The sequence below is a fragment of the Apostichopus japonicus genome, chromosome 19 (genome assembly GCF_037975245.1).
Source record: "Apostichopus japonicus isolate 1M-3 chromosome 19, ASM3797524v1, whole genome shotgun sequence".
NCBI classification, from domain to species: domain Eukaryota; kingdom Metazoa; phylum Echinodermata; class Holothuroidea; order Aspidochirotida; family Stichopodidae; genus Apostichopus; species Apostichopus japonicus.
The window spans coordinates 15,769,949-15,796,723 of NC_092579.1; the positions used below are offsets into that span (position 1 = coordinate 15,769,949).

Below are 26,775 nucleotides of genomic sequence, written 5' to 3' on the forward strand. Positions count from 1 at the left end.
CTCTTTCTTCTCTTCTTCCAGGGTCCCGAGCAGACCTAATAGGGTCTGGTTGAATCTCTCACACTGCCCGTTCCCCTGGGGGTGGTAAGGGGTCGTCCTGGACTTTCGTATCCCGAGGGTGTGACACAATTCCTTTATCACTCGGGACTCGAAATCCCTACCTTGGTCCGAGTGTAACCGCTCAGGGAGACCATAATTTACAAACACGTTCTCCCACAGGGCCTTTGCCACAGTGGTGGCCTTCTGGTCCCTGGTGGGGATAGCAAAAGCATACCTGGTGAAATGGTCGGTGAGGACCAATACATTCCTGGTATCTCGTGCATCCGGTTCTATCTTTAGGAAATCCATACACAGCAATTCTAAGGGCCTTGTAGTTGGAATGGACATCAAAGGGGCCGCCAACGGTGCCCTTGCCTTCCGCCTTACACACTGCTCACAGCGTCGACACTTGTCCTCGATGAAAGCTTGCATCTTAGGCCAGTAGAAACGGGAGCGTACCAGGTCTGTTGTGCGGTCTACCCCAGGGTGACCCATATCCTGATGCAATCCCTTTAAGGCTAAGTCCCTATAACTGTTGGGGAGAACAAGCTGAAACTTTGACTCACCATAGGGGTCTTTAATCTCTCGATGAAGCACTCCTTCTCTGAGGACCAGCTTGTCCCACTGCCTCAGAAGCAGGTGGGTCTCTTTGTCTAGTAGGTCCACCTTCCCAGGAGGGGGCCTCACCTTGCTCCTGACTGCCGTCCACACAGGCTTGATGCTGGGGTCTCCTTGTTGTAGCCGACTCCAGTCTACGGGGGACATACCAGGGAGTGATTGCTGTCCAGATGGGGGAGGGTTAGTCAATGGCTCAGGGATTGCCTCGGGGCAGTCTGTCACCGTCTCCACGAGGGCCCTGCTGCCTTCAGCCTGGGAGGAGCACAACGCCTGTATAACACCTGACCGAACCAGGCGGGTACCACCACCACTGCTGGAAAGCTGGTTCACACATGCCCCATTGAGGTCTCCGGGGGCACCATCTAGGAATCGCTTCCTCATCTCTTGTCTTTGCCTCTGGAAGTCCAAATACTCGTCATCCTCAATGGGGGGTGCCTGGGGTCGTCTGGAGAGGGCGTCGGCATCCTGATTGTACTTACCTGGTTGGTACTTAAGGTCAAAATTGTAGTTTGAAAGGGCAGCCAACCAGCGATGACTAGTGGCGTCCAACTTGGCTGTGGTTAAAACATAAGTGAGCGGATTATTATCAGTAACTACCAGAAAGTGATTACCGTACAAGAAGTCGGAAAATTTGGTTGTGACTGACCACTTTAAAGCCAAAAACTCTAGCTTATGGGCAGGGTAGTTCATCTCGCTCTTTGAGAGGCCTCGGCTCGCGTAGGCTACCGGCTTCAGCTTGCCATCGTGCTCCTGGTAGAGGGCCGCGCCCAATCCGATAGTGCTGGCGTCTGTGTGCAACACAAACGGCTCCTCAAAATTAGCGAAATGGAGGGTGGGCGCAGTAGTCAATTTTTCCACTAGGGTTTCAAACGCAACTTGGCATTCCCTGGTCCAGTTGTCCCCAAAGGGAGTGTCTGGGCTGGGCCTGTACCCTAGTTGGTTACTTGACCTACCTGAGCCTGCACCCCTTCTTTTCTTCCTGACTGGCTCATATAGTGTCGAGAGTTCATTCATCGGCTTGGCTATCTTGCTGTAATTTTGTATGAAACGCCTGTAATAGCCTGCGAAGCCAAGGAACGACTTTAACTCTCTCACATTCTGGGGGCGGGGCCACGTCCTCACGGCAGCCACCTTGTCTGGGTCGGTCTGTACACCCTCCTTGGAGATGACATGCCCAAGACACTTCACTGATGTCTTAACGAAGGAGCACTTATCAGGGTTCAGCTTCAGACCAAACTTCCGGAGCTGCGTCATTACCTTCGTCAGCTTCTCTTCATGCTCTTCCAGCGTCTTTGAGAAGACTAGAATGTCATCTAAGTAAACAATGACATCAGTGAAAGCCATTGGACCCATGCACTTTTCCATCAAACGTTGGAATGTGGCAGGGGCATTACAGATACCTTGGGGCATTCGGTTGAACTCGTAAAATCCCAGGGGGCACCAGAAAGCAGTCTTGGACTTGTCCTCCTCCTCCATCTCGATCTGGTAATACCCCGATTTTAGGTCAAGGGAAGAGAACCAAGCAGCACCTGTAAGGGCATGAAAAGTATCTTCTATTTTAGGAATACTATACTGATCCTTCACTGTCCGGGAGTTCAGCAAACGATAGTCGACAGTGAGGCGCAAATCTCCATTCTTTTTGCGGACCAGAACTATAGGTGAGGCATAAGGGCTGGACGACTCCCTAATAATTTGCTTACTCAATAAGTCCTGTATGTGGTTTCTTGCATCCTCAAAGTCGGCTGGGGAAATGCGTCTGCTCTTTTGCCGGAAAGGGGTGGGGTTAGTTAACTTAATGTCATGCTTCACCTCAGAGGTACGACCAATGTCCAGGTCATCAGTGGAAAACACGTCAGCGTAGCTGCTCAGTAGCTGGCTCATCCTGTCGCGCCATTCCAGTGAGATTGGGGAATCCTCTAAGGTGAAACAAGACAATGTATCTTTACTTGAAATGTCTGCATTTATGTTTGAGCTAAGTGCAAGGTTGGTGTGGGGGTTATCGGGTCCAAGTGGGTGGAGAGAACCAGGTACGTACATCTGGCCTATTAAACACCTACCTTGCAGTCTGATTGCTCTTTTCGTCGTGTTCTTCAGAGGCACATTCAGTTGGACAGTCCCGTCTGATGGGAGGGAGGCTAGTAGGGGGTCGATAATTATCCCCTTCCTGAGGGAAGCGTGGGCTTCAACCAACACAGTCACCTGCCTGCCCAAGGAGCTCCTGGCACTACACTTGGCTTCTACAGTACACCCTGCGGGCACCACCACTGCTTGCTGAAGAAGTCGTAGGGGTCCTAGTTGGCCATCTCTGCGACACTTGGCATGTGACGCGGCTAACTTATAGGCCTTGGCCCACTTCCTGCTAACCCCTAACATTTGAACAAACCTCTTTCCTGCCTTCCTCCGGCAGTCCTCTAGCAAAGTGTAGAGAAGCCTAGTGTTTGTGCCTATCAGAAGTGGTATACATGAATTAGACTTGGACTCTGGTAATACCAAGGCTAGGGTCCTTACCTTTTTCCGGGTCCCTGCATCACCTGCCACAGCGGAGAGGTTCACCTCTATATACCCTAAGTAGGGCACATCGTATCCTCCAGCTCCATTGAGACCTAATTCAGCAAGAGGCCTCAGCCCCCTGTGTGAGAGGTGTGCATAATAAAAGGTATCCGAGACACATGTGACCTGTGACCCTGTGTCCAACAGTCCCAGGCAGACCTTCCCATCCAGGCATACCATTGTGGTGGGGGAATTTCCTACTAACCCATTAGGGATCCCTGGAGGGGAACCCTTACCACTCTCCTTACTCTGGGTACCGCCTTGTGTAGTTTGGGAGCCTATTAATGCTGTTGGGGCGCCGGAATGCTCCCTTGAGGACGCCCTCCAGCGTTTCCCGACGACTGCTGAAATCGGTCGAACAACCGTTTCTGCACCAGCTCGGGGTTAGATGCACCCCGGCACTCACGCAACATGTGCCCCCTTTCCCCACAACGGTAGCAAACTATACCTTTCTTTTGGGGTGCCCCTTGTCCCCTGCTCATCTTGGCCTGACCCTGCTGCAACTGCTGGATTGCCTCTCTTAACTGCTCGATGGTCTCTCGCAAGTTGAAGTCGTCATCAGTTGGGGCCTTAGACGGCAAATGGGTGTCTGGTACCTTACTAACCTGAGAGGGGGTTTGAAGGGACTTTATCTGGGCTTTAAGTTCACCCAGCTCCTGTTGAATTGATGGAGGGGATTCCCCCTCAGCCTGCTGTATAGTATTGGCTGCAGCTTTCTTGGGCCTGGCATAGTTGCGGCGACGGGAACGCTGCTCCTCCGCGGCTTCTTCCAGCCTCACTTCCCTTAATAGGCCTATTAAGTCGGGGGGTGTGTCCCTCCTCTGCCTCAATTGAAGTGCAACTACTAGTGGTTCGCTGAAAATGCAGCCTCGGACAAACTGGGAGAGTCTCAGCCTGTCTGTGTCTCCATATGGGACGCCACCAAATTGCACTGCTTGGTCCAGGCGGTCCTCCAACCGGGCCAGGTACTCCGATGGCTTCTCTCCTGCCTCTTGGTACGTGTCCCTGAACAAAGACAGAAGATCTTCAACCTCGCAGGCCACGCCAAAAGCCTCCCCTAGCTGGCTAAGTAGCTCCTCAGCACTGGTACAAGGCCCCAGAGTTTGGGCTGCCTTCCTATAGATGCTGAGCGCAGGGGGCGCAAGACTCTCAGCTAGCCGGGACCTCTTGTCGCCCTCTGAGAGCCCGGGATCCTCCACCATCTGCTGGGCATGCTGCACCCAGCTACTAAAAGGTAATTCCCCATTGGGGAGGGGGTACTTACCTGAGAAAGTCCGGAGTCGCCTGTAGCTACCCCCATGTCCTGTGTTCACCTTCTCTATCTTGTGGATATGCTCCACTACCTCCCGTTGTACAAAGTCTGGGACGTCTAACACTTTAAGGTCCGCACGGGTCTTATTGTGTTCCTTAAGAAACTGCTCTAATTTTTCAGAGAATTCCTCGTCCCCCAGGGTCGACTCACCCCCTTCTGGCTTGTGTGACTCGTTATCACACATAATTGTCAGCAAAAGGGAAAAAACAGGAAAAATTTAGTAAATGAAATTACCACCAGTTGACAGCACCACCAGAAAAGGGGGGTAAAACTTGCCTAAAATCTCCCTATAGTACTCACAGGGTTGCAATCTCTCAGCTCTTTGTGAAACTTAATGGCCTAACTCTAGCTAGATCCCCCAAAATACCTTCAGTAATAGGCAGATCCCAGTTGTACCACTCATTCACCGTCCGCTGCAGCAGAAGCAAACCCTGTCTACAAATACAAAAGAGGCAAGCGACAAAAATTCATTAAAATAATTCCAAATAACAGCTCTTAAAGTCTACACTAAGCATTAACATACTTGAGGACATCTGTTCCTTTACAACTGACAAATTACAACATCTAAACAACAATGAAGCCTATACCACCACAAAATAGAAGGTTATTCACTTTATTAATTAACTTAAACATTAATTATGTAAACAACTCCACGTGTGGGCGCCAAATTTCTGTAACAACCACTCGCAGGATACATAAGATCAAGGAGCGGCGGGGGTCGACTGTCTACAACCTTTAGGTGTATAGGCGCATAACATAATAAACATAAAAATAATGATTCAGAGACCATTCCTGTGGGCATTAAGTACTTCTGTATTCACTACAAGGGAAACGGTCCCATGGTTTGTTCTAAACGCAAGTATTTGACTGACCTCAACTTAGTCAGGTTACAATGTGGTTTTCTCTTATACTTAAAGTCTCTATCAGGACTACAAACCACTAGATATACACTTAATTAATTAATTAATTAATATGACAAAGTAAACTCGGCCATAACACTGTCTTTCCGATCCAGCGTCTTAAACCATACAAGTTGTCATCGGGATGGAGTAGACCCTTCCCCTAGGCACTTTGACAAAACCAGCGTCTATACGACCCACCGGCGTCTAGGGCTTGACCAACGTCTAACCACTCAAGGCCATCAATAGAGTATATCGAATAAATCTAGCAAAGACCTGTTTGATCCAAAAGATCACAACAGTAAATATAAATGGTCTTCTTGGTAACAGGGCATGCCTCCCTCACAGAAGTCAGTGAATGAGTGTGCATGAAATACTTGTAAACCCAATTTTTAAAGGAAATATGTATACAAAGGGGCAAATATAAAATAAGCAAGGTCAGTAAAACAAGTAAAAATAAATGAAGTAATTGGCTACAGCACTAGCTATACTACATAAGTACATACACTGTACCAGTATCCCTTGAAGCCTTCAACCCATAAATCAGTCATCTGTACACACAGAATACACTAGGGAATACCACAGGTGGAACAAATATCATAGCCTAACTACATGCTGTTTCTGGTCACATTCAATGAATGGGGATATTATGAAACCTGTTCTAACAAAAGTGCTAGACAGTGTACTAATTGGGGACTTATCTAGAATGGCAATTAAATGAAAAGGGCTTACAATAATAATTAACACTATGAACACATGGGTAAAGCACAGATTCATGAAGCACCGATGTAAATACAGATAACCAATAATTTGTAAATAACCCAGTTCAGCATACCACGTTTCGAATGAAAAGTGTAAGGTCACCAAAGGTGCATCCTAACCTATTAGTCATAAAACTGACAGTTACCACATAAAATTATAATGCTTAGGCAGTCCTCTCAACTTGTGCTACTGCCTTCTATATCACAGTAGGTGATATATGATACAATTCCAGCCTATAATGTACCACACAATATCAACATGGGGTTGTAAATTAAACATAATACTAAACATGAATAGAATAACATATTACTGCTGAAGACACATTTTAATCTGTTTACCAGCACTCCAAGTTGTGTAATAGCTTAATACCTTATAAGCAAACTACATATGTCAGTCTCACTGAAAGCGGCACTTAGGCTTATATGAATGAATATACATGCACATGTCTATAGAAAAATGCAACATTCAAATGGTAAGACACTGTGAAGGTATCTTAATTACTCTAAGTCCTAAGTTTGACACAATTGTAAATAATCAAATGACGCTTACCTGTTTGATCCAAAAGATCACAACAGTAAATATAAATGGTCTTCTTGGTAACAGGGCATGCCTCCCTCACAGAAGTCAGTGAATGAGTGGTCCATCACTGCCGTCCGGAGCTTTTTAATACAATTAATTCTTAACTAATTGTTTGATAGGAGGATGTGGTCATCCCTCCTTAGACAAAGAAACCCCTTGGAGGTAAAATATCTTTTACTCCCCAAAGTAACATAATGCACCCGTTACCCAAAGAGCCATGAGACTATCCCCCACATACTTCCTGCATAAAACAAAGATTTACATTAAATACCATCCAATGATCTAGTACTGTCTGTCAACCAGTGGTAACAAACCTCAGAAGTCACGAAGAGTGGACACATAATTTAAGTAACTGACAATTAGAAACTGGCACAAACACAATAGTTGCTTGTTTCTGGGAAGGGATGAGTCAACCCTTGAAACTTAGAAATACTCTAAAAAATGGTGTAGCTGGGAAAGGGATGACTATATACAAGGGAACATGTGGCAAAGTAATGGGGCTGTGCAACAGGAGGGGTAAACTAGTAGCCTGCTACACGTCGTTTTGGGTTTAACGTTGACACGACGTCCGATTTGCATGCATTTTGCTGGGGGTTTGTGCTTGTGCTTTCTAACACGGTGTCGATAATTTCTCGCATTTTTTTTTGGGGGTGCGCTGCGTCGGATACCCATCTGTAGGGGTACCCTTCATCTCTACCGTGGGGAGAGGTTTGCTGAAAAAAAATTGATATTTATCATGACCTACGAGTGAAGTCGTCTTTGATATCCAGCTGACGATGGAAAAGAAACTTAACCATTATTTATATTGTTTACCTGATGAATTATCACAGATGTTCCTTTCTTCATTTCATATTGTATCATGGTGTAAAATTAAAACATTTTTCTACCATCTGTTTCTAACTTTACTCAACACGGAACAATATCTAAGCATAGATGGTCATTATTCTGACACTACTGTTCTTTTCACGAAATTGTACGTCAAGGAATTAACAACATACCTTTTCCTATATTTTAAAATTCTTTCTGATCATCACAATTGTGAAGCCTCAAAAAAAAAATGCCAAACAAAGAGGAAGAGAGTGAGAAAACTGTCACGAAGCATCCTTTGTTTTTGTTTACTCTGTGAAAGAAAATGTTTAGTATTTTGTTTACCAAAACCATTTGTGGACTTTTTACTTTGATTTACTTTATGGATCCTTGAAATCGTTTGTTTTGTTAACCAAATGTTTTCTAATATTGTGATTGCTTCTTAATTTTAAAACAAAAGAATGATTTTGTTGATACCTATGCATCAGAAATTAACCAGCTCTCCCCCTACCCCAAGAATCTGTTGATGTGTTTGTACCGTGCATTTTTTTATATTTTTTAGAGACTATAATTTTGCTCACGGTAGAAATGATTTCGTTTGGGATTCCTTTTGCCTGTTCATGGAGATATTAACACCGCTGCTAGTAATTAACATTTTCTTTTCATATTGTTTTTTGGGGTTGAACATGATTCTTTAGACTGATATTATTAACTCATGATATATCATTTCACAACTTTTTGGAGGATGAATCATGAAATAGTACGGTACATTAGTCATCATCATTGGTGTATTGTTCTTTTTTTTTTCTGTTTTCTTCTCATCCTACCATAACTGCCATTTCACACGCCCGCCTCTTGACTGCAGAGTCACGGTAGCTTGAACAGGAATGTAGTCGTAAGTACCGAAGCACTCGAAACATTGGACATACACCGCCATGCACAGACGCAGTTTAAATTCAATAAATATAACCATCACAAAAAATAACAATTGCATGAAACACTCGCACTCTAAATTTCCAAAGTTTTCTCCAAAAATTGTTTGACTTTATTCCAATTCCATTTTTGTGGCGTTGGTCACGAAAAAAAAATATATTTGCAGTGAAATCAGTTTTTACTCTTATTGGAACGAAAAAAGATGGATGGAATGTGTGGTAAATGGAGAATAGGTCTCTATGAAAGTAAAGCTTAGGAAGGGCAGACCAAAATGTGAAGATTGAGAACTGTGAAAGCAACTAGCTATTGGCCAATGGAAACAATGTGGTAAGTTTAAGAGGGGGGGGGGGGGGGAAGGGTTGGTAGAGGTACAAGGAGACTAGCTAAAATGATGCAACAGCAAATTGATACTTGATGGTTGAAGGAAATCTTTGCAATCCATGACAGAGGTAAAGTATTTTCTTGATTTTAAGGTCAGGTAACTGTGAAGGGTCAGATGATGGTGGAAGAGTTTGGGGGTGGGGAGGGGGGGTGTGGTGGCATTATTGGACAAAGAGTGAGCCACTGAGACCAGTCAAAGAAATTTGTATGGTTCACATGACATCTATATTGTGTTGATGGGTCTTTTTCGTGGATGAATGATAAAGATGGTAGTTTGAATGGAGAATAAGTTTATATTCGACAAGGTGATTTAGATTTCATGTGATCACATTTAGTTATAGCCACACTAAGAGCAACTTGAAACATACAACACAATTTATAAATAGTACATCAAGACAAAGGACTATATGAACATACGAATCATTCTCTTGAAATATGGAAAGTTGCTGGGGTGTGGGATGGTGACGATGGGAGGTGAGGGCATGTATTGGGCGACAGGGACAAGGGTTTGGGGCAAAGTAGGATACAGCTTTATATGTAAACCCAGTATTTGAGATTGTTCAGTACCAGCTATGCATGCCGCCTGTATCGGTGTATGTCCAGTGTTTGCTACCCATTAATGTAACCATTAGTGTAACCAGAATTCTATGGTTGAAGGTATATTCAACCAAGCTTAGATTCCACTAATATATTAACCTCACATGTATATAAATATATAACCTGAATGATCATCATGTGAATGTATATTATAATACATTTATTGATCTGTCGCTTTCGTAACCCGATCATGCTTACATCTAACCTATATCAAATATAATATATAGGTTAATAATATGATCTGCATACATACATATATACATATATATATGCTCCTATATTAGTACAGGTATTATAATGTTCATTATGGTAAGTAACTCGGCCAGCTGTTTATATATATAAATAAAAAGGTGTCTTCGAAACGGACATCAGAAATACATTTTGGGTAGAGTCTCTTTCAAAGATAAAATATCAAATGTTTGATGAAAAGAAGTTGGCAAGTGCTGCCACTTTCCCTCTTTCTCTCTTATCGTTTATTTGTGATGTCCTTTTCTGGGTCACCAAGTGATATTTTGCTCGATTTTTGTGGATGAGTTTTAAATTGAGAGAGGTACTGAATGTTGACATGAAGTCATGGTGAGTGCAATTGTGATTATTAAAAGGTATAATATAATTTTGTTTTCATAGAACTTGTGATAATTCACCCTCAGATTGTGGACTTGGTTATAAATTCTCTTTCATGATTCACTCAAAGTATTCCCAAAGTGGGCTTCTCCAAAATAGTCTATCATTATTAATCCCTTTTACAGGAAGCTGTTACCTCCCGACCTACCTACCTACCTACTATGAATTACTGCATATTATACTAAATATCCCCCAAAAAAGAAAATTTCAGATTAATCATTGAGTAGCTTGCATTAATTAGTAAGTTTCGAAACTAACCATTGACCAGATTTAAAATCAATGAAAAAGCTGTAGACTTGGGGGATTCCCCGCGACTGCGGAAACGTTTTAAACTGAAACACTGAAGCATAGTGAAACAGTAGGATGAGTTGTGTTTAGACGACAAAAGGGACTGAACAAATAGCTGACTTATTTAGATAGTAGACAAACCTAGATGCAATGTTTGCAAAAGTACAGCTGGCATCTTTCACTTTTCCTGTGACCTCAAGTAGAAACAAAAAATGTTTTATTTTTATTTTATTTTTTTTGGGGGGGGGGGGCAGGGAAGGTCCTTAGAACAAGCAGTTTCTTTAAGAGTTTCTCTTTAGTTTGAAGTGTTTATGCAAAGTCTGCAGAGACAATGCATACTGCAAAGACAATGCATAATGCAGTGTTTATGCAGAGACAATGCCATACAAAATGATGTACTCAAGGATAATCACATTGTTGGAAAGCTCAGAGGAGAATAATAGAGAATATCTATTGGCATTTAAAGCAGGGTAGAATTTGATTGTCATTAAATCCACCAAGGACTAATAACTACTCATTTTAGCTAGTGGCATATTTGGCTGATGCTTTGGGTATTACCAGGTCCAGTATGGGATATTTCATTGTCATTCAATGGTTTCCTGTATATATCTTATAATGTCACCAGGGAGCTGTTACAGTTCTCCCTGGTGTGGTAGACCTTATCTACCCTGTATTAATAGTTCACTGCCTATAACTCAAAACTTAGACAATGTATCTGATTCATTGTTGCAGATCCATAAACTAACAACTATGTCCTTACCTGAGGTCAGGGTTGTGAGATGAAAACACTGCTATGTTTTGTAGTGGTGTTTGTTATCAGTAGCAGGCCCTTCTTCCACCATGAATTAATTAATCATTTCTGCCTCAGCAGCAGTAGTGGTATGTGGTAACCAGCATAATTGTGGTTTAGATCCAGATAGTGTATGTGTAAGTAGCAAGAGCAGAGAGTTGTTATGTTCCATAACAACTCTCTGGTATGAGCAGGGAGCTATAAACAGTTTATAGCTCCATGGTATGAGCAGGGAAGCTACTTCCAGGTGGCTCTGCCAACTGTCACTTTGAGGATTAACTTTGAGATATATGTCTTCTTTCTACTCTTGTAGACTTCAACTTAACAAGAAATATGGAAGAAAAGAAAAAAAAAAGATATAAAAAAGCTTAAAAAAAAGATATAAAAAAGAGAGTAACTTGATTTTACATTAGTTACTGATCAACTGAGTAAAGGTGCCTCAGAAAAATTGATGCTTAGTCTGCTCTTGACATTTAAGACTCCATTTTATAGGTAAACACAAAGAACGTGAAATGCAATTTGATTTTGAAAACAAGTTGATTTGAATGGCAAAAATAATTTTTTTGGGGGGTTATAGTAATTGTACACACATACACACACACATACATACATACATACATTCATACATACAAGAAAAACCTAAAGTAATGCTTGTTAAACGCACATATCATGTGATGGAGAAATGGTACTTTGAGTGAAATATGATGGTGACTTGGTAGTTGGTACACAGATAACCACTTTAAAATTAGAAAGCAAGTGGTAAGCAGGCTGTAGAAGTTTATTATAACATAATTGGAAATTTCCCCCAAAAATTATGTTCATAAATTTAAAAGAAATATATTTTTTTTAAATAAAACGGTCAGCTATAGTCTTATCATTTAGACTTCATAAGGTTTTGGTTCGACAGGTTTGGTATAGTATTAAACATATCTAGAGATTTAAACTTGTGTGGTGGCAATTACAGTTTATCTTCGTGGATGAACGATTGCTCAACCTAGCAAACATGTTTAAAGATGTTTAGGTTGATTTAAAATCCAGGTAAGTGAGATAGATTGTACAGGGTGTGTTGAAGAATGTGAAAGTCTGATGTGTGGAAGTTAGGACATGATCATTTGAATAACTTTTTTTAAATTTCAACCTTTAACTGTGAACCAATGCATGTCTTTTAATAACACTAACAAACTTAACACAATGGCATATTCTCATTTTTGCAATGCACTTCGGTGACGGTAAAATAACTGTTTCAATGCTGGTATTAAACTTCCCGATTTTTATTTTTCCCTTGGGAATTATTTAGGGTGAATTGGAAAACCAACTTCTTCAGGCCAACCCCATCTTGGAATCCTTTGGAAATGCCAAGACTGTGAAGAACGACAATTCATCTCGCTTTGTAAGTATTCCATGTCTGTTTTGTAGAATGTCCTAGAAATGTGGGGAAGGATAGAAGAAGGGGGGGTTGGGGGGTGGGGGAATTAGTGTATTGGCAGTTGAAATGGTTACATTGAAGCTACAGTCATTATTTATATCAGCTAGGAGTTTAGGGATGCAGATCTTGTGACTGCAGCACTAACTCTGATGATGGTGGTCACTCATTCGTTACATAGTTCTATAGTTTTTGTATTTGTCGACCAAGTCCCACCTCTTCTCTGTAGGGAGTGAATTTGTCCATTTTCCTGGGCGGTCACTGATCACCAGTCACTACACTACCTTTGCCAGATTCCATCCAGCAAAGTTTTTATCAGGCCTCCCCCTTTCCTCCTCTCCAAGCAAGTTGCTGAACTCCGTGGTCGTCCACTGTAGGCATTATGTATGTGTGCTATGCAGTGTGTTAAGCCACTCCCAATATTTCCACATATCCATTAATAAACTGAAAGTGTGCCTGTAAAAATATATATTTACCACATAATTGTCATTTGAATGCTGCTTACCTTTTGGATAACATTTTTGGCATACGTCAAGTTCAAAATAGAAATTAACCAGCGTTAAAGGGGTGACCAGGAGACGGAAGTTATTCTGTATACTAACAGGAAGTAATGGGTCCTGTGGTTGATTTGTGAAAGGAAGGGTGCTATGACACAGTGGGTGAACTGTCATACTATACTACGGTTAATATAAATGTCTGTAACCCTAGGCATTTATTTGCTCTGCCGATTTGGTTTTTGTTAGTATAACACAGACAGATTTGGAATGTTCAATGTTTACAGATAAAGCATCCCTCTGTACAGGAAAGAAGTGATCTTTGGACCTCAAGTGGCTCTGGTGCTTCCTGTCAATAGAGATAGAGCTACATGATAATGTTACATTTTCAAGGCTAGGAGGAATAATATTATCAGAAGTGATATGATTGACATAGCAGTTTACAGCACACTTCCTGACCCCCCTTCCCCCCACATCCCCCATATCCCACCACCACCACCACCCCCTGCCTCTCTAAGGAGAAATAACAACCATTAGACATTGTGACAAGAAGGTCTGATTGCATGGTACGATATAAGTTGTGAAAGATCATTTTAACAATTGTAAGGTTATTTTGGAATGTATTCCCAGTGATATGTTTTCACATACCCATGTTCTGTTTTGTATAATAATATGTCTTTGTTGCTGGAAGAGGGGAGGGAGGGGGGTAGTAGGGTGGAATTCAATCAGGGATGTAAGTCTTCCGGATTTTTACGGAAATCCGGTTTTTTTTTTAATTCCAATAAGTCTTCCGTATTTTTACGGAAATCCGTTTTTTTTTTAAATTCCAATAAAGTTCCACAAAATTGTTCGAATATCAAAGACACAACGCGGCAAAAATGCCTGGCCCGTTGTAGCAAGCTAACTTCAATTTTCACTCATAGATCACTCAAAATACCATTTCCAGTTTCGCATCATCGCATTGCACTGTACAACATTGTGCCATGTGAATATCGTTGCGTACGTGCGAACTTCAAATCGCTATAGCTCATTTCTGTCGTTGAAAAACCTTGCCTAATTCATGTTGATTGGACTGCTAATAAATATATCTTCGTAACTGCTGGTGCTCGACATAAGTTTTGGAATTAACGCTTGTGATATTTGTGAGCGGCGGAAATCTACGGGATACGCATATGAAAGTCGATATTTGTGATCGCATTCGAATGTGAGACTGTTTTTTATTCCGTAGTTCGCTGCGACGTATTCGTAACTTTGAGCTAGCCTAACATAACGATAGTGTGTAAGTAGTAAGAACTAGGGGTAAGATGTGTTAGCGCTAATACTTTTGAGCTAGCCTAACATAACGATAGTGTGTAAGTAGTCAGAGCTAGGAGTAGGATGTGTTAGGACGGCATTCACCTGGGGTCTCCGAATATTTTTTCCGGTTTTTTTTTGGGGCTGCACTTACATCCCTGTTCAATATTTGTATAATAAGCTAGTTATCCAGAAGTTACATACACAACTGATCCTAGAGATTTGTTAACCTTTCACTTCCCTCCATTTCCTGTCCAATCAGGAAGGTGATTTCTGTATATATATATATATATATATATATATTGCAACAATGTTTAGTACATATCCTTCATTGTTGCTTGCTTGTACCGGCATGTCTGCTGGGCTGGATGTCTTCCATGCAGTCCTGTGAAACATGTTTTATAGATGGATGGCCTAAGGGTTTCATATTTAATGACCTGTTTGGATAAATCCGCTTAACTGAATTTTATCTCTTTTAATCCACAGGGTAAATTCATCCGGATCAACTTTGATGCCTCTGGATACATCTCTGGTGCTAGTATTGAGACCTGTATCCTTTTAAGAAAGTTTTATGATTTGAAAGCCTTGTCGAGATGTTAAGCTGATTTCCACGTACCACTGTACTAATTGAGAACCGAAGTGTTCAAGTCACCTCGTGTACAGTTGCTGCTACACAGTTACTATCGGTTCTTTGCTTTCCTTTTTTTTTGCGGCGCGGTAGATGCATTTTATCCAATACGAGAAAACAAAAAAAGAGAGAGTGAAAAACAGAAAAAGAGAGAAGAATGTAAGGCCTTCAGGGGGAAATGTAGATTAGGGAATATACATTTTCAGTTGGGATATGAAATTAGTGGAAAAATACAACAGAAAACGATAGCCTTAATTGCTAGTGTGCCTGGTAGAAATGCAAGCCGATACCGTAATTGATAGTTACAAGGATGTTGCTTTGTATCGTTCATGATAGGAGTTTGTTTGGTATTAAAGCTTGAACACAATTTTTGCAGGTACAAGTGGAGAAGACGGTTTGATTGCTATCCAAAGAAGACAAAAAAACACAATCCAGCTATATAATTTGTTATATCTCAGTTTCAACGTTTGTGAAAAGCTGTCAATAATCAACAACGACTGATATGATATGATCAGCTTAATGAGTGTGTCTGCTATACTGTATATGTGGTTGGCATTCGTTCTTGTAATTCCACAGGACATTATTAATGTCACAGGTTTCATTTAACACTGTTTGGTATTTGTATGGAGATTGGTTAAATATTTTTTCCCATACTAAATCCTATAGCCATGCTTTTCAGCTTTTAGACAAGTGGATGTTGACACAAACAATGATGAAAAAACAGAATTTTTTATTAAAGCTTTCTGATTTGCCAGTTACTGTAGTGCGTGTGCGAATAACATTTTGGCAATGCAATAGTTACTGTATAAATAATCCCGGGCTGCATGCTTGAAGTGCAGAGGAGATTAGACGAGTAATTAGAAATGAATTGATTTCCTTAACGAGTGTTTGTTTTGCCAGACCTGTTGGAGAAAGCTCGAGTCACAGGACAGTCAGACACAGAGAGGACCTTTCACATCTTCTACCAGTACCTGCTGGGAGCCTCAAAGGAACAAAGGAGTAAGCAGTCTCATCTCTGATATATTTTTTATCAATTTCATTGTCATTTATTTCGTCTATACATAAGAACAATTGAACAAAGTGTTACAGTATAAACAGGACACTAGAAAAACAATAGTAGTTTATCGAGCTAGCGACCAAAAAATAACAAATAACAATGAAAGAAGGTAACAATTAAGAGTAGAGAAAAATAAACATGAGATAATCAATACTCAGTCAGCGTAGTTTTCAATTAGGTGGGCTTTTAGTTTGTGCTTAAACATTACATAAGATTTAACACTTTTTATATCATTCGGAAGCACTTTCCAGGTTTTATAGCAGTAGTTATTCAAGAGAATTAACATTTCACGCTGGCTCACCGGCGTCACCGCAGTCATGGTCTGAAAAACTCCTCAAAAACCTGAGATGGGGTCTTTTATTGTTCATGCTGCCCTACTGAATGTGAACACTAACTACACACACAGTAACGGGCATGTCATCAATGTCAAACCACATCAATTTGTGGTGATGGGGTTAGAATGTCTGTCCAACATCTTCTTTGTTCCCAAATTTTAATAGCTTACTAGATTGTCTTGACATATTCAAAATTTGCTGCTTTTGCAGTGTTGTTGGTATTTCTGGTTTGCAAAGTTCGAAATGGGGGTTTCAAGAAGATGACTATTTTTCTTTACGGCTACACTGTAGTGATGATGAAGGCTGTACTTTCAGTATATGAGAAAGTGGTCAGATGCTATAGTACACTCTCGTCCTCCCTCTGGTGGAGACATGATAGTCGCGGTCTTGGGAGGCTGGCATGGGTGAAACCGTAACAATCCCTCCATTGTTATTCTCTGAAAACCCATCATGAAAAAATAGAAGGCTTGATATAAGCTGGGTTCATCCACCATTATCACCATGGTGGGATAGGGTTTCAATATGAGTGTTCTGTTGGCATGGTAACCCACTATCATAACTAGGTCATGACCTCTTTAATAGGGCCAACTCCAAAGTGGTACATTTTTCAGACCAATCCGATGAACTTGTCCTGTAAGCATTAGGCACTAAGGCTTTTAAGAAGAATGATGTGATTTTGTAGTATCAGGTGACATTTACGCTAGACTTGGCTTATCTTGAGCTATGTTGCTAATTTTAGCACCAGCTCCAGCCAAGTGTAATGGAATGCTATTGGTGATTAATTGTCTTTCCTTTTAGAAGTATCCTTTCTTTATAGTTTTCAGTTGAGCCAATTATTATAGCTGTGACTGCAATTCCAGTTTCCTGATTATCCTTAAGGAAATTGGCATTTCCCACAGCTAAAGCAACTCTGTCCATTTTTCACACTCTCTCAGTGGGTAACACTGTTGTTACTCTCTATGAGTGTGAAGGTCACACATTCCTTTTAATATATTGTCCATTTCTGAGGTCTAAGTATATATATTTAAATAAATATATATGTCTGTAGTAGTTCTATTCACCCCTCTCCCCACCCCACCCCACCCCCCTGACTATGCAACATCCTGTAAGCTCCTGTAAAAAAAGAAAAGTGGAGTTGAAAACTTTTTTAATGACAGTCATCTCTAGGTGACCCAAAGTATCCCAGAAGTAAAACTTGCTCAATATTATCTTCAATTCAGATGAGTAATTCATAAAAATATTGAACCTCATCATTTTTTTTGTCTGATTTGCAATTTCGTTTGTTAACGAGAGGTTTCTATATGCAATTTAATCGTGAAAATGAATAATGATGTCTGCACTTCATTTATCATCAAAGCTAGAATTTGCTGATGTTTTTTCTTTTTTCCTTGTGGGAGAAATTTCTTTCCTTTTTGGATCATTAACTGCAAATTTAATGACAAACATCAAACATTATGAGATTTGTAGAGAGTATCGTCTCGGTTTAGCTTCGTGGCTAACTTTTATCTTTTGAAAGTTTCCTTGTCTGCTTAACCAATGCTGTATTTCTCGCTCAAGTTGCATTTTCAAGCATTCAAAGATTTGTGAACCTGTCAGACCAGAAAAACCTATTCAAGTTTGTTTTCACCTCGCATGACGTGCACATCAAGGCTAATTAGATTTGGCCCAATTAGAAATAACTGTGAAGAAAAAAGAAAAATGGTCGCACTCTTGGCCAAATGACTGTCAACTGTCGAAAAGCCAGCTAAATCAACATTTCTGGTTCATTTCCCCCCCCCCCCCCACCTGCCACTTTAATAGACCTATCTTTCCAAGTGTACTCTCTCCTTTCATGTTTTCTGCTGCTGTATTTGGTTAATTTTTGCAGGTGAAGTCATCCCCAATGACCCATTTGTTTGTCTTTTATTTGGGGGGGGAGGGGGGTTATTTTGTTATTTTGGCACTATTTCATTAAAAAATGTATTTCCTTCTTCTATTTACAGAGGACTTCCTGTTGGAAGACATTTCCAAGTACAAGTTTATGTCCGCAGGCAATGTCCACGTACCGGGACTTGAGGATGTGCAGGAGTTCCAGACCACCGTAGATGCCATGAAGATAATGAACATCTCTGAAGACGATGTAGCATGTAAGTCTAACGAGACACCTTGTTACATTCACCTCCATCGGTATCTGTCATTGTTCTTGCCCCGAAAGCGGACAGACAGAGATCCCGATAAATAAAATAAAACTGTTAGCAAACTGCTTATCCACTAGAGAGCCTGTGTAAGAGAATGTGTAAAAGTAAGTTGGCTTGATGTTAAGATCCTAGCAGGATCTTCTTCAAACAGTAACATAAGGGACAAAAACACGCAGAGATCCCGCTAGGATCAAAAAGTTTGGCCGTTTTTTACTTAAAGGTTGAACTTAGGCACAATTTTTCATTTTCAAGCTGTTGCAGTTTTCAGTACCAATTTTAGCCCAGTTAACCCTTGGACATCCAAGGCTCATCAAAAATTTACAAGGGTCATTGTACAACCGAGTCTTTAATACACAGGCCATACATGGGGCAGTTCCTCAAATGCAATACGAAACTAACTTTGAGAACATGAGACCTTTTATGGCCTCAATAACATGTTTACAGTACGATGTTGACATCATCCAAGGGGTGGGTGATGTTATGCTGTTTAAATGAAGAAGTTAAAGTAACATGCTTTGTTTGATATAAGGAGTTATTAGAATATATTATAAGACAAATGTCTTAAAAAATTAGGCCTGCATATTTAGATATGAAAAGGGGCAATCCGGAAGGTTAGCGTATTTAAAGCTGAATCTTGAAATGAATATTAAGCTAGTACAAACACTCTCAATCTTTTTAATATTTTTGCTTGTACCGTGACAAATCAACACTAATTATTCTTACTGACAACATGAATTTTAATAAATTGATCGATAAATAGCTGATGGTTTTAGTTAAAATGAGTTTGCTAATTTGATTTTGTAAAACTGTTGAACCCTGCCACTCATCATTGGTCCTTTTACACTCACTATTAGTCAGTGCAGTAGCTTTAGGGTGACGTCCATTACCTCTCGTTTCTAAGACAAGTTTAATAACAAAAAAATCAAAAACAAAAATATCATCCCACCATGTTTGGGGGGCATTACTGACTGAAAGGAAATCTAGGGAAGTAAAGAAAATTTAAGAAGAAATGGTAGTCAGGTGATACAAAGCTTTGTTAACTTTCAAAGTGTACATCTAGAACACCGATGTTAGCAGTATTAATACCATCTCTTCTTTTGTTTTTGTCTCATCCAGCTATTCTGAGGATTCTCTCAGCTGTCCTCCTCTTTGGAAACATCGAGTTCAAACAGGAAAGGAACTCTGACCAAGCAGCACTTCCAGATAACACCGGTAAGTTTACGATACACCATATGTCCACCAATCCGTATGGATCGCCATAGTGTCTGTGACGACTTTAAATCTCTCGTTGAATGATCCTATAACTATAGCAGTTATGTCACTCTAGCTCTGTGATTCTTAACCCTTTCTTCTAATCTCACCACTTAGCAAATTGAAAGAAAACACTACGCACCCTCTTTACCATCTGGTTGATGAATGCTAAAGTTTGTTGTACCTGAAACTTTGTACCCTGTGGAGTCCTGCCTTGCACCCCTTAGGGGGTGGGTGCACCCCCTAGGGTTAAGAAATTCTGCTCTTGCTAGTCCCCTCAGAGAAGAAGAAACAAGGGTTTAATCAAACCATATGAGACAAGTTGTAGCTTAGAAAGGGGGAGGGGGTCAGGTTGGATGGGAGACACTTTTAATGTATGTTTTGATATTTTATAATCAAGGAAATTTACATTTTAATGCAAACAGATAATTAAACACATACTGTAATAAGTTTGCATGCTTTGGATGTAAAGAATAAAAAATGAAAGAAGGCAATTGCTTGATTATCCCAAGGTGCATTTTACTTTATATTTCTCCCTCTTTTCTTTCTGAAGATTTGCAGAAACTGTGCCGTCTTCTAGGATTGAATCCCACAGATATGCAGAAGGCTCTTCTGAAACCGAAGATCAAGGTTGGCAGGGATTATGTCAACAAGGCCCAGACCAAAGAACAGGTAAACTGCAGATTAGAGTATTGTATATATCAGTATTGGGAAATTGAATAAATAAAAAGTTAAGGAAACAAATAAAATAAGAACGAATTTGCTGAAATTAGAGAATGATTGAGCTGAATATTGTTTATAATAAATCATAAGTTGGAAAAATTGCATCATAATCAACGAGAAAATTAAAGTACTTTGGCCAAAACCAAACTACAGGTTAGTAAACTGCGAGTGTGAGTTTGAAAAAAACAAAAAAATTGTCCATATTTAGGTAGGGAAGTTTAAAGAGAGGAATCAAGAAAGTAAGCAAAATTATGTTGATAAAAGTTTGGAATAAATCAGTCTCTAAAATTGACAATTTAAAGCAAAATTGTATGGGTTCTCTCGGTTTTGGTATGGTAATCATGTCCGTATCATTAAAATCCTATTGATTAATCGATCGTCTATTTCTTAGTGACTGATTCAATCAATCCTGTACTATTCAAGTCATTTTCTTGAGCATTTTTCCTTCCTTCCCTCCACAGGTGGAGTTTGCCTGTCAAGCATTAGCCAAAGCCGTCTATGAGAAGGTCTTCAAGTCCATCGTTGCCCGCATCAACAAAGCTCTGGATCGTACCAAACGGACCGGCGCATCTTTCATCGGCATCTTGGATATCGCTGGGTTTGAAATCTTCAAGGTACAGTTGGGTTGATTATTTGTGAGAGTATTCAGCAGTGATAGAATGTTTTTTACACTTGGTATTATTGTTGTTTGAGATAATTACTTTACTACCAGTGTTTACTGTAATGTAAAAGGCTTTTTGATGTGTCCTCCCAAAAATGCTTACTCTTAAGGGAGGTTCTTTAAATTGATTTGTCTTTTCTCTGTGATATATATTACTATTGGAGACATATCTGTGATTAGTTTAAACTCCACAATTTATGAATGCATGCAATGCCGTTGTAGACATCATATTCTGTAGGTTTTAGAAAACAAGATAGATTGTTGTTTGTAGTATTCTTCTACGCCTGGTATAATATCAAACCACTTTGTTTCCTCTTACTCTTGGATGAAACGGTCAAAGGAGATGCCCTGGGAATATATTTCGTAGAGGAGGGTGTAGTATCATTAATAATTGGATTTAGTTAGACCAGGTAAATCGTAAAGAGCTTAGTTACTGGGGGGAGGGGTGAGGGGGGTTAGCTGAGTATTGTCCCAAAACACCCAGACCTGTACGTGGAGTGGTTTAGTAGTTCAATTCCCAGTACAATGGATTCTCTGTCATCAGATACTAGAGGTACTGGTACCTCAATCCAACCAGCATAATTCTTCCATTTTATCATGCCGTTGTTCGTCTGTTTTGTTTCCTGAAACAGATCTATTTCAAATAAACCAAATAGAAACTCTTTTTTTGTCGTCCTTCTATGGGTTGGGCAGCTCTCGTCCTTGTGGAGTCCGGTGTGTGGTTTAGCCATAGCGTGTGTGGTACGCCACTTCCTGTAACGTATTGGTTAAATTGTGAAATGACTTCCACCAATTTCCGAAGCGTGGTTTTGACAAATGTCGTGCGAGTGGTTGATGGCTGATGTCACTGAAACATTTTTGGTATCCGGAAAGCTAAACAACATGGAAGTTGTAGCTTGACTGTTTGTTATAGAACTTCCAAAGGTCAATTACCTATCTATGTTTCCACATGGATTTGATAGGAAAGCCTTGCAATAAAGGGAGTGGCAGTTATCGAATACCATACATGATGGATGTTACAATGACATGTTAATATATGTAATAATTTATGTACAAAGTAACAGCAACAATAATAGTAGTAGTAATGTAAAATTATAGTGTTATGTTAGTTTCTTTTTTCTGCTAAAATGGTATATTGTGACTAAAAGAAGGTAATAAGCTTTAACTACCCTTTCAAACGGTTCCTTATTTTGTATCAAAAATAATTAACTGATCAATATTTAATTGAAGTGATCACCATTTGAAAAAATTTCATAAAGACTTCTAGAAATGTTCCATTCATGTTAATTAGTCAAGGGCACTTACTATGAATATTCAGATATGCTGTGTTGTGAGTCGGCCTCTGTTAAATATCAATGAGACGGTTGATTTAATTCACAGCTAGATTAAAAAATCTTTCTCTTTTCTCGTCATCCCAGGCATTCATACATTGCCTTCGATGGTCTAACAAGTAGAAAACAAAATTCTGTGTCTGACTGATCTGCAGTCTTTACAATTAATTGTTATCAAAGAGATGCTTAAAGGGAGTGGCAGTTATCGAATACCATACATGATGGATGTTACAATGCCATGTTAATATATGTAATAATTTATGTACAAAGTAACAGCAACAGTAATAGTAGTAGTAATGTAAAATTATAGTGTTACATAAGTCTCTGTTTTTCTGCTACAATGGTATATTGTGGCTACCAGAAGGTTATAAGCTATAAATACCCTTTCAAACGGTTCCTTATTTTGTTTCAAAAATAATTAACTGATCAATATTTAATTGAAGTGATCAACTTTTGAAAATAATCAAAACAAGTAAAATATCTATCAAAGAATCTGGTTGAAAAAAAGCACTGAATGTTTGGTTAGAACTGGACACAAACTGGTGACCTCTGGGTTTAAACCCAGAGTTCGAGTCCTGTTTTAGACGTAACTTTCTTCCAAATTTCTTCTTTTGAAGTTTATCATTTCCTGGTCAGTTATTCCACCATTTCATTTACTTCAAACTATTTGGCAGTTGGTTTTGAATTTGGACTGATTTGACAACGGTTAACATTAACATCCCAATCTATTGTAATGAACCTATGGCGTAAATTTACTCGGATATCACGATGCAGCTGGGTTTTATAGGCTAAATTGATGGCAAAGTAAGTTCTGAGTAAACAAAGTCCATGTTTATTAGTTCCATAGAAGAATCTCTGTTATTGATGGGTTTTCAGTGGGTCCTTAGCCCTGCTTGAAATCTACAGAAATCTTTCATTTTAATTCTGATTCTTTTCTGGTCTCAGTTTGGTGTTTTCATACTGTACAATAAGAACGTTAATTCAAAATATACAGTATTAACTTATTATCACAGTACTCAAGGCATCAATTGTTAGAGTATGTATCTCCATGAACCAAGGAAAACATTTTCCATCCCATATTCCCATCACAAACAAGAAGATGGGATTTCAGTGGGTCCTTAGCCCTGCTTGAAATCTACAAGATTTAATTCTGTCTCTTCTCTTGTCTTTGTAATAAATGTTTAATATCTTTGTCTTTTTTTGTCCCCCTCTCGTTTGTAGATGAATTCCTTTGAGCAGCTCTGCATTAACTACACCAATGAGAAACTACAGCAGCTGTTCAACCACACCATGTTCATCATTGAACAGGTACGCTAGTGTTGAGATACATGTGTTAATATTACCATGAATTCAGTAAAGTTCCTTTTTGATCTGGTGTTTACTCCATGAAAACCAAGAAAGTAAACAAAGTATGACAAACAAATATGTATTATATGTATAAATAAGGAATGATAGAAAAATAACCTATGGAATAAAACAGGCTGTTTACATTCATGTGATGGATTTAAAGTGCATTGATTCTTTATTTGCAAATGACATGGTTCGTGTTCTGCATTGATCTTCTCACACTTCTCTGAGGTCTTTGGCTTATGGGATTGAATTTATGTTGTTGATAAACATTCTTTTATCTTTCATTGATTGTTCAAACTATTGTTTTAGGTTCGAAAAAGAACCCCCAAAATGGGAAGAAGAATTGCTTGCTATTTGATAAAAAGTGATTCTTAACAGTGAGTCAGCTTGAATGTTGCCAAGTTAAATCCTTTCAAGGGATGAAGTGAAAGAAAAACGTGAAACTGCAAACTTTTTGGATGTATTCAAAGTAATTTTCATAAAGACCTCTAGAAATGTTCCATTCATGTAAATTCTTGTAGGGCACTCACTATGAATATTCAGATATGCTGTGTTGTGAGTCGGCCTCTGTTAAATATCAATGAGACGGTTGATTTAATTCACAGCTAGATTAAAAAATCTTTCTCTTTTCTCGTCATCCCAGGCATTCATACATTGCCTTCGATGGTCTAACAAGTAGAAAACAAAATTATGCGTCTGACTGATCTGCAGTCGTTAACAATTAAATGTTATCAAACAGAACAATTTATTTATTTGTTTGTTTATTTATTTATTTATTTATTAACAGGAGGAGTACCAGAAGGAAGGCATTGACTGGACCTTCATTGACTTTGGTCTGGATCTACAGCCTTGCATTGAACTGATTGAGAAGGTCAGTTTTAAATTTAATATATGATATTCTTGTTTGTTTTCATATCTATCAGGTGGTTACCATAGATATAAAACACTTTAAACTAAGGTAAGACAATAGTGATCATTCAACATGGTTAATCAATGCACATGTTGATTGTTTCTAAGAATTAAAAAAAAAATAATTACAAATCTGGATGCAGGTCCAATGGCAAAGGCAACCGTTCCACATTGAGTTTAGCTGGCATTTAACGTTTCTACTGTGATATCAGTGGAAATACCAGATGTTGCAATTTGCAAAAAAAAAAAAAACCATGATTACATTAAAAAGGGAGATATGAAGTTGTTGAGCAAATTATAAGACCAAACTTATCTCATGAGCATCTCAAGAGCAAGCACAGGACTTGTATCTATGACAACAGTGATTTGAATCCTTTTTTTTCAGGTTAATTTTAAAGAAAAGGAAAAAACAAAAAAAGACCTGTGTAATATTAAAGCCGTTAACTAGATTTTAATATATAACTCCTTGTTTCTTCAAAACAGAGTCCTGGTATCTTTGCATTGCTGGATGAGGAATGCTGGTTCCCCAAAGCCACAGACAAGAGCTACTGTGAGAAAATCATCAAGAACCACTCGAATCACACCAAGTTCCATAAGCCAGACTTCAGAGAGAGTGCTGATTTCAGCATCATTCACTATGCAGGCAAAGTGAGTTATCAGTCTATTATGATTATTTCCCCCCCCCCCCTCTTACCAATCTGCAGTCTTTACAATTAATCTGTTATCGAAGAGATGATGACTCCTGGCGGTGAATGATTTTTGCCAGCTTTAAAGTTGCCAATTTAAATCCTTCCAAGCGAAGAAGTGAAGGGAAAACATGTAACTTTTGAAAAGATGTATTCAAAGTAATGGTTATTAAGACCTCTAGAAATGGTCTATTTCATGTAAATTCGTGTAGGGCCATCACTATGAATATTCAGATATGCTGTGTTGTGAGTCGGCCTCTGTTAAATATCAATGAGACGGTTGATTTAATTCACAGCTAGATTAAAAAATTTTCTCTTTTCTCGTCATCCCAGGCATTCATACATTGCCTTCGATGGTCTAACAAGTTGAAAACAAAATTCTGTGTCTGACTGATCTGCAGTCTTTACAATTAATTGTTATCAAAGAGATGCATTTATGGTGTACCATGAAACCTGAAGCAGTGGACAATTTAAAGCTTCCTCAATAATAATAATAATAGTAATAGTGATTTATAACGGGCCCATATCCACACGGAAGGGTGCTAAAGGCGCAGGAGAGGAAAAGAAAGCAAAACGAATTAACAAAAGAATTATTGGTAATAATTGATGAATGTTTCACACATAAGATGAGTTTTCAGAATTTGTTTTAACAAAGTCAGGGAAGCACAGCATCTGAGTTCTAGTGGTAAACCATTCCAGAGGTTTTCTCGTAGGAAACGAAAATCAAAATGGTGTCAACAGAAATAGTCGTACCGTTTGTGTCGGAGTCGACACCAGCAATGTTTTATGGGTCGGTAGTTGAAATTGGTTTGAAAAATAACCCTCTTAATAGCTTGTTAACATTTATTGCTATCCAAACAGAAGTAGTAGTAAGTGAGCTTGATTTGTAAAATGGCGCAAATCTGACAGTGATGAAGAATGGGTTGCATTTCATCCCCTAGGTCAACTACACAGTAACCAACTGGCTGATGAGGAACATGGACCCCCTGAACGATAACGTCGTCACCCTCATGCAGGCATCTGCTGATCCATATGTTGTTAATCTATGGAGAGATGGTAAATATGAGATGTTGTTGTAGCTTTTAGTTTCGATGATAATCTTAACCTTTGCATTCATGATGGCTTACGTGTGTGTGTTTTGTTTTTGGTTGTGGTCAAAGGTCATTTGAGGTCACCAGGGATCAAATTGTGAAAACCTCGTAAACATGATATTCTCAAGAAGGGAATCATGGGCAGACCTCATATTTGATTTGTAGGAGTACACATTCTGTCAAAGAA

General features: G+C 39.5%; 2 protein-coding genes across 7 annotated transcripts in view; one reads left to right on the top strand and one right to left on the bottom strand.

Annotated features, from left to right (window-relative positions):
- Window positions 1–26,775, top strand: part of LOC139960109 (uncharacterized) — a 92,788-nt gene that overhangs the window by 35,214 nt on the left and 30,799 nt on the right. For 3 of the 6 annotated variants that reach the window (XM_071958227.1, XM_071958222.1, XM_071958224.1), the window contains 12 exons: window positions 8,432–8,461; window positions 12,477–12,569; window positions 14,876–14,939; window positions 15,918–16,016; window positions 18,392–18,535; window positions 19,703–19,798; window positions 20,391–20,509; window positions 21,022–21,174; window positions 23,774–23,860; window positions 24,690–24,773; window positions 25,295–25,459; window positions 26,439–26,553. In XM_071958227.1, coding sequence (XP_071814328.1) covers window positions 8,432–8,461; window positions 12,477–12,569; window positions 14,876–14,939; window positions 15,918–16,016; window positions 18,392–18,535; window positions 19,703–19,798; window positions 20,391–20,509; window positions 21,022–21,174; window positions 23,774–23,860; window positions 24,690–24,773; window positions 25,295–25,459; window positions 26,439–26,553 — 1,249 coding nt within the window. The remainder of the gene's footprint in view (window positions 1–8,431; window positions 8,462–12,476; window positions 12,570–14,875; window positions 14,940–15,917; window positions 16,017–18,391; window positions 18,536–19,702; window positions 19,799–20,390; window positions 20,510–21,021; window positions 21,175–23,773; window positions 23,861–24,689; window positions 24,774–25,294; window positions 25,460–26,438; window positions 26,554–26,775) is intronic. The other 3 variants (XM_071958223.1, XM_071958225.1, XM_071958226.1) reach the window with 1 other exon arrangement.
- LOC139960112 (paraneoplastic antigen Ma1 homolog) lies at window positions 3,489–8,425 on the bottom strand. Its single transcript, XM_071958230.1, has one exon. The coding sequence runs from the start codon at window positions 4,701–4,703 to the stop codon at window positions 3,489–3,491; it is 1,215 nt and encodes a 404-aa protein (XP_071814331.1). The 5' UTR covers window positions 4,704–8,425.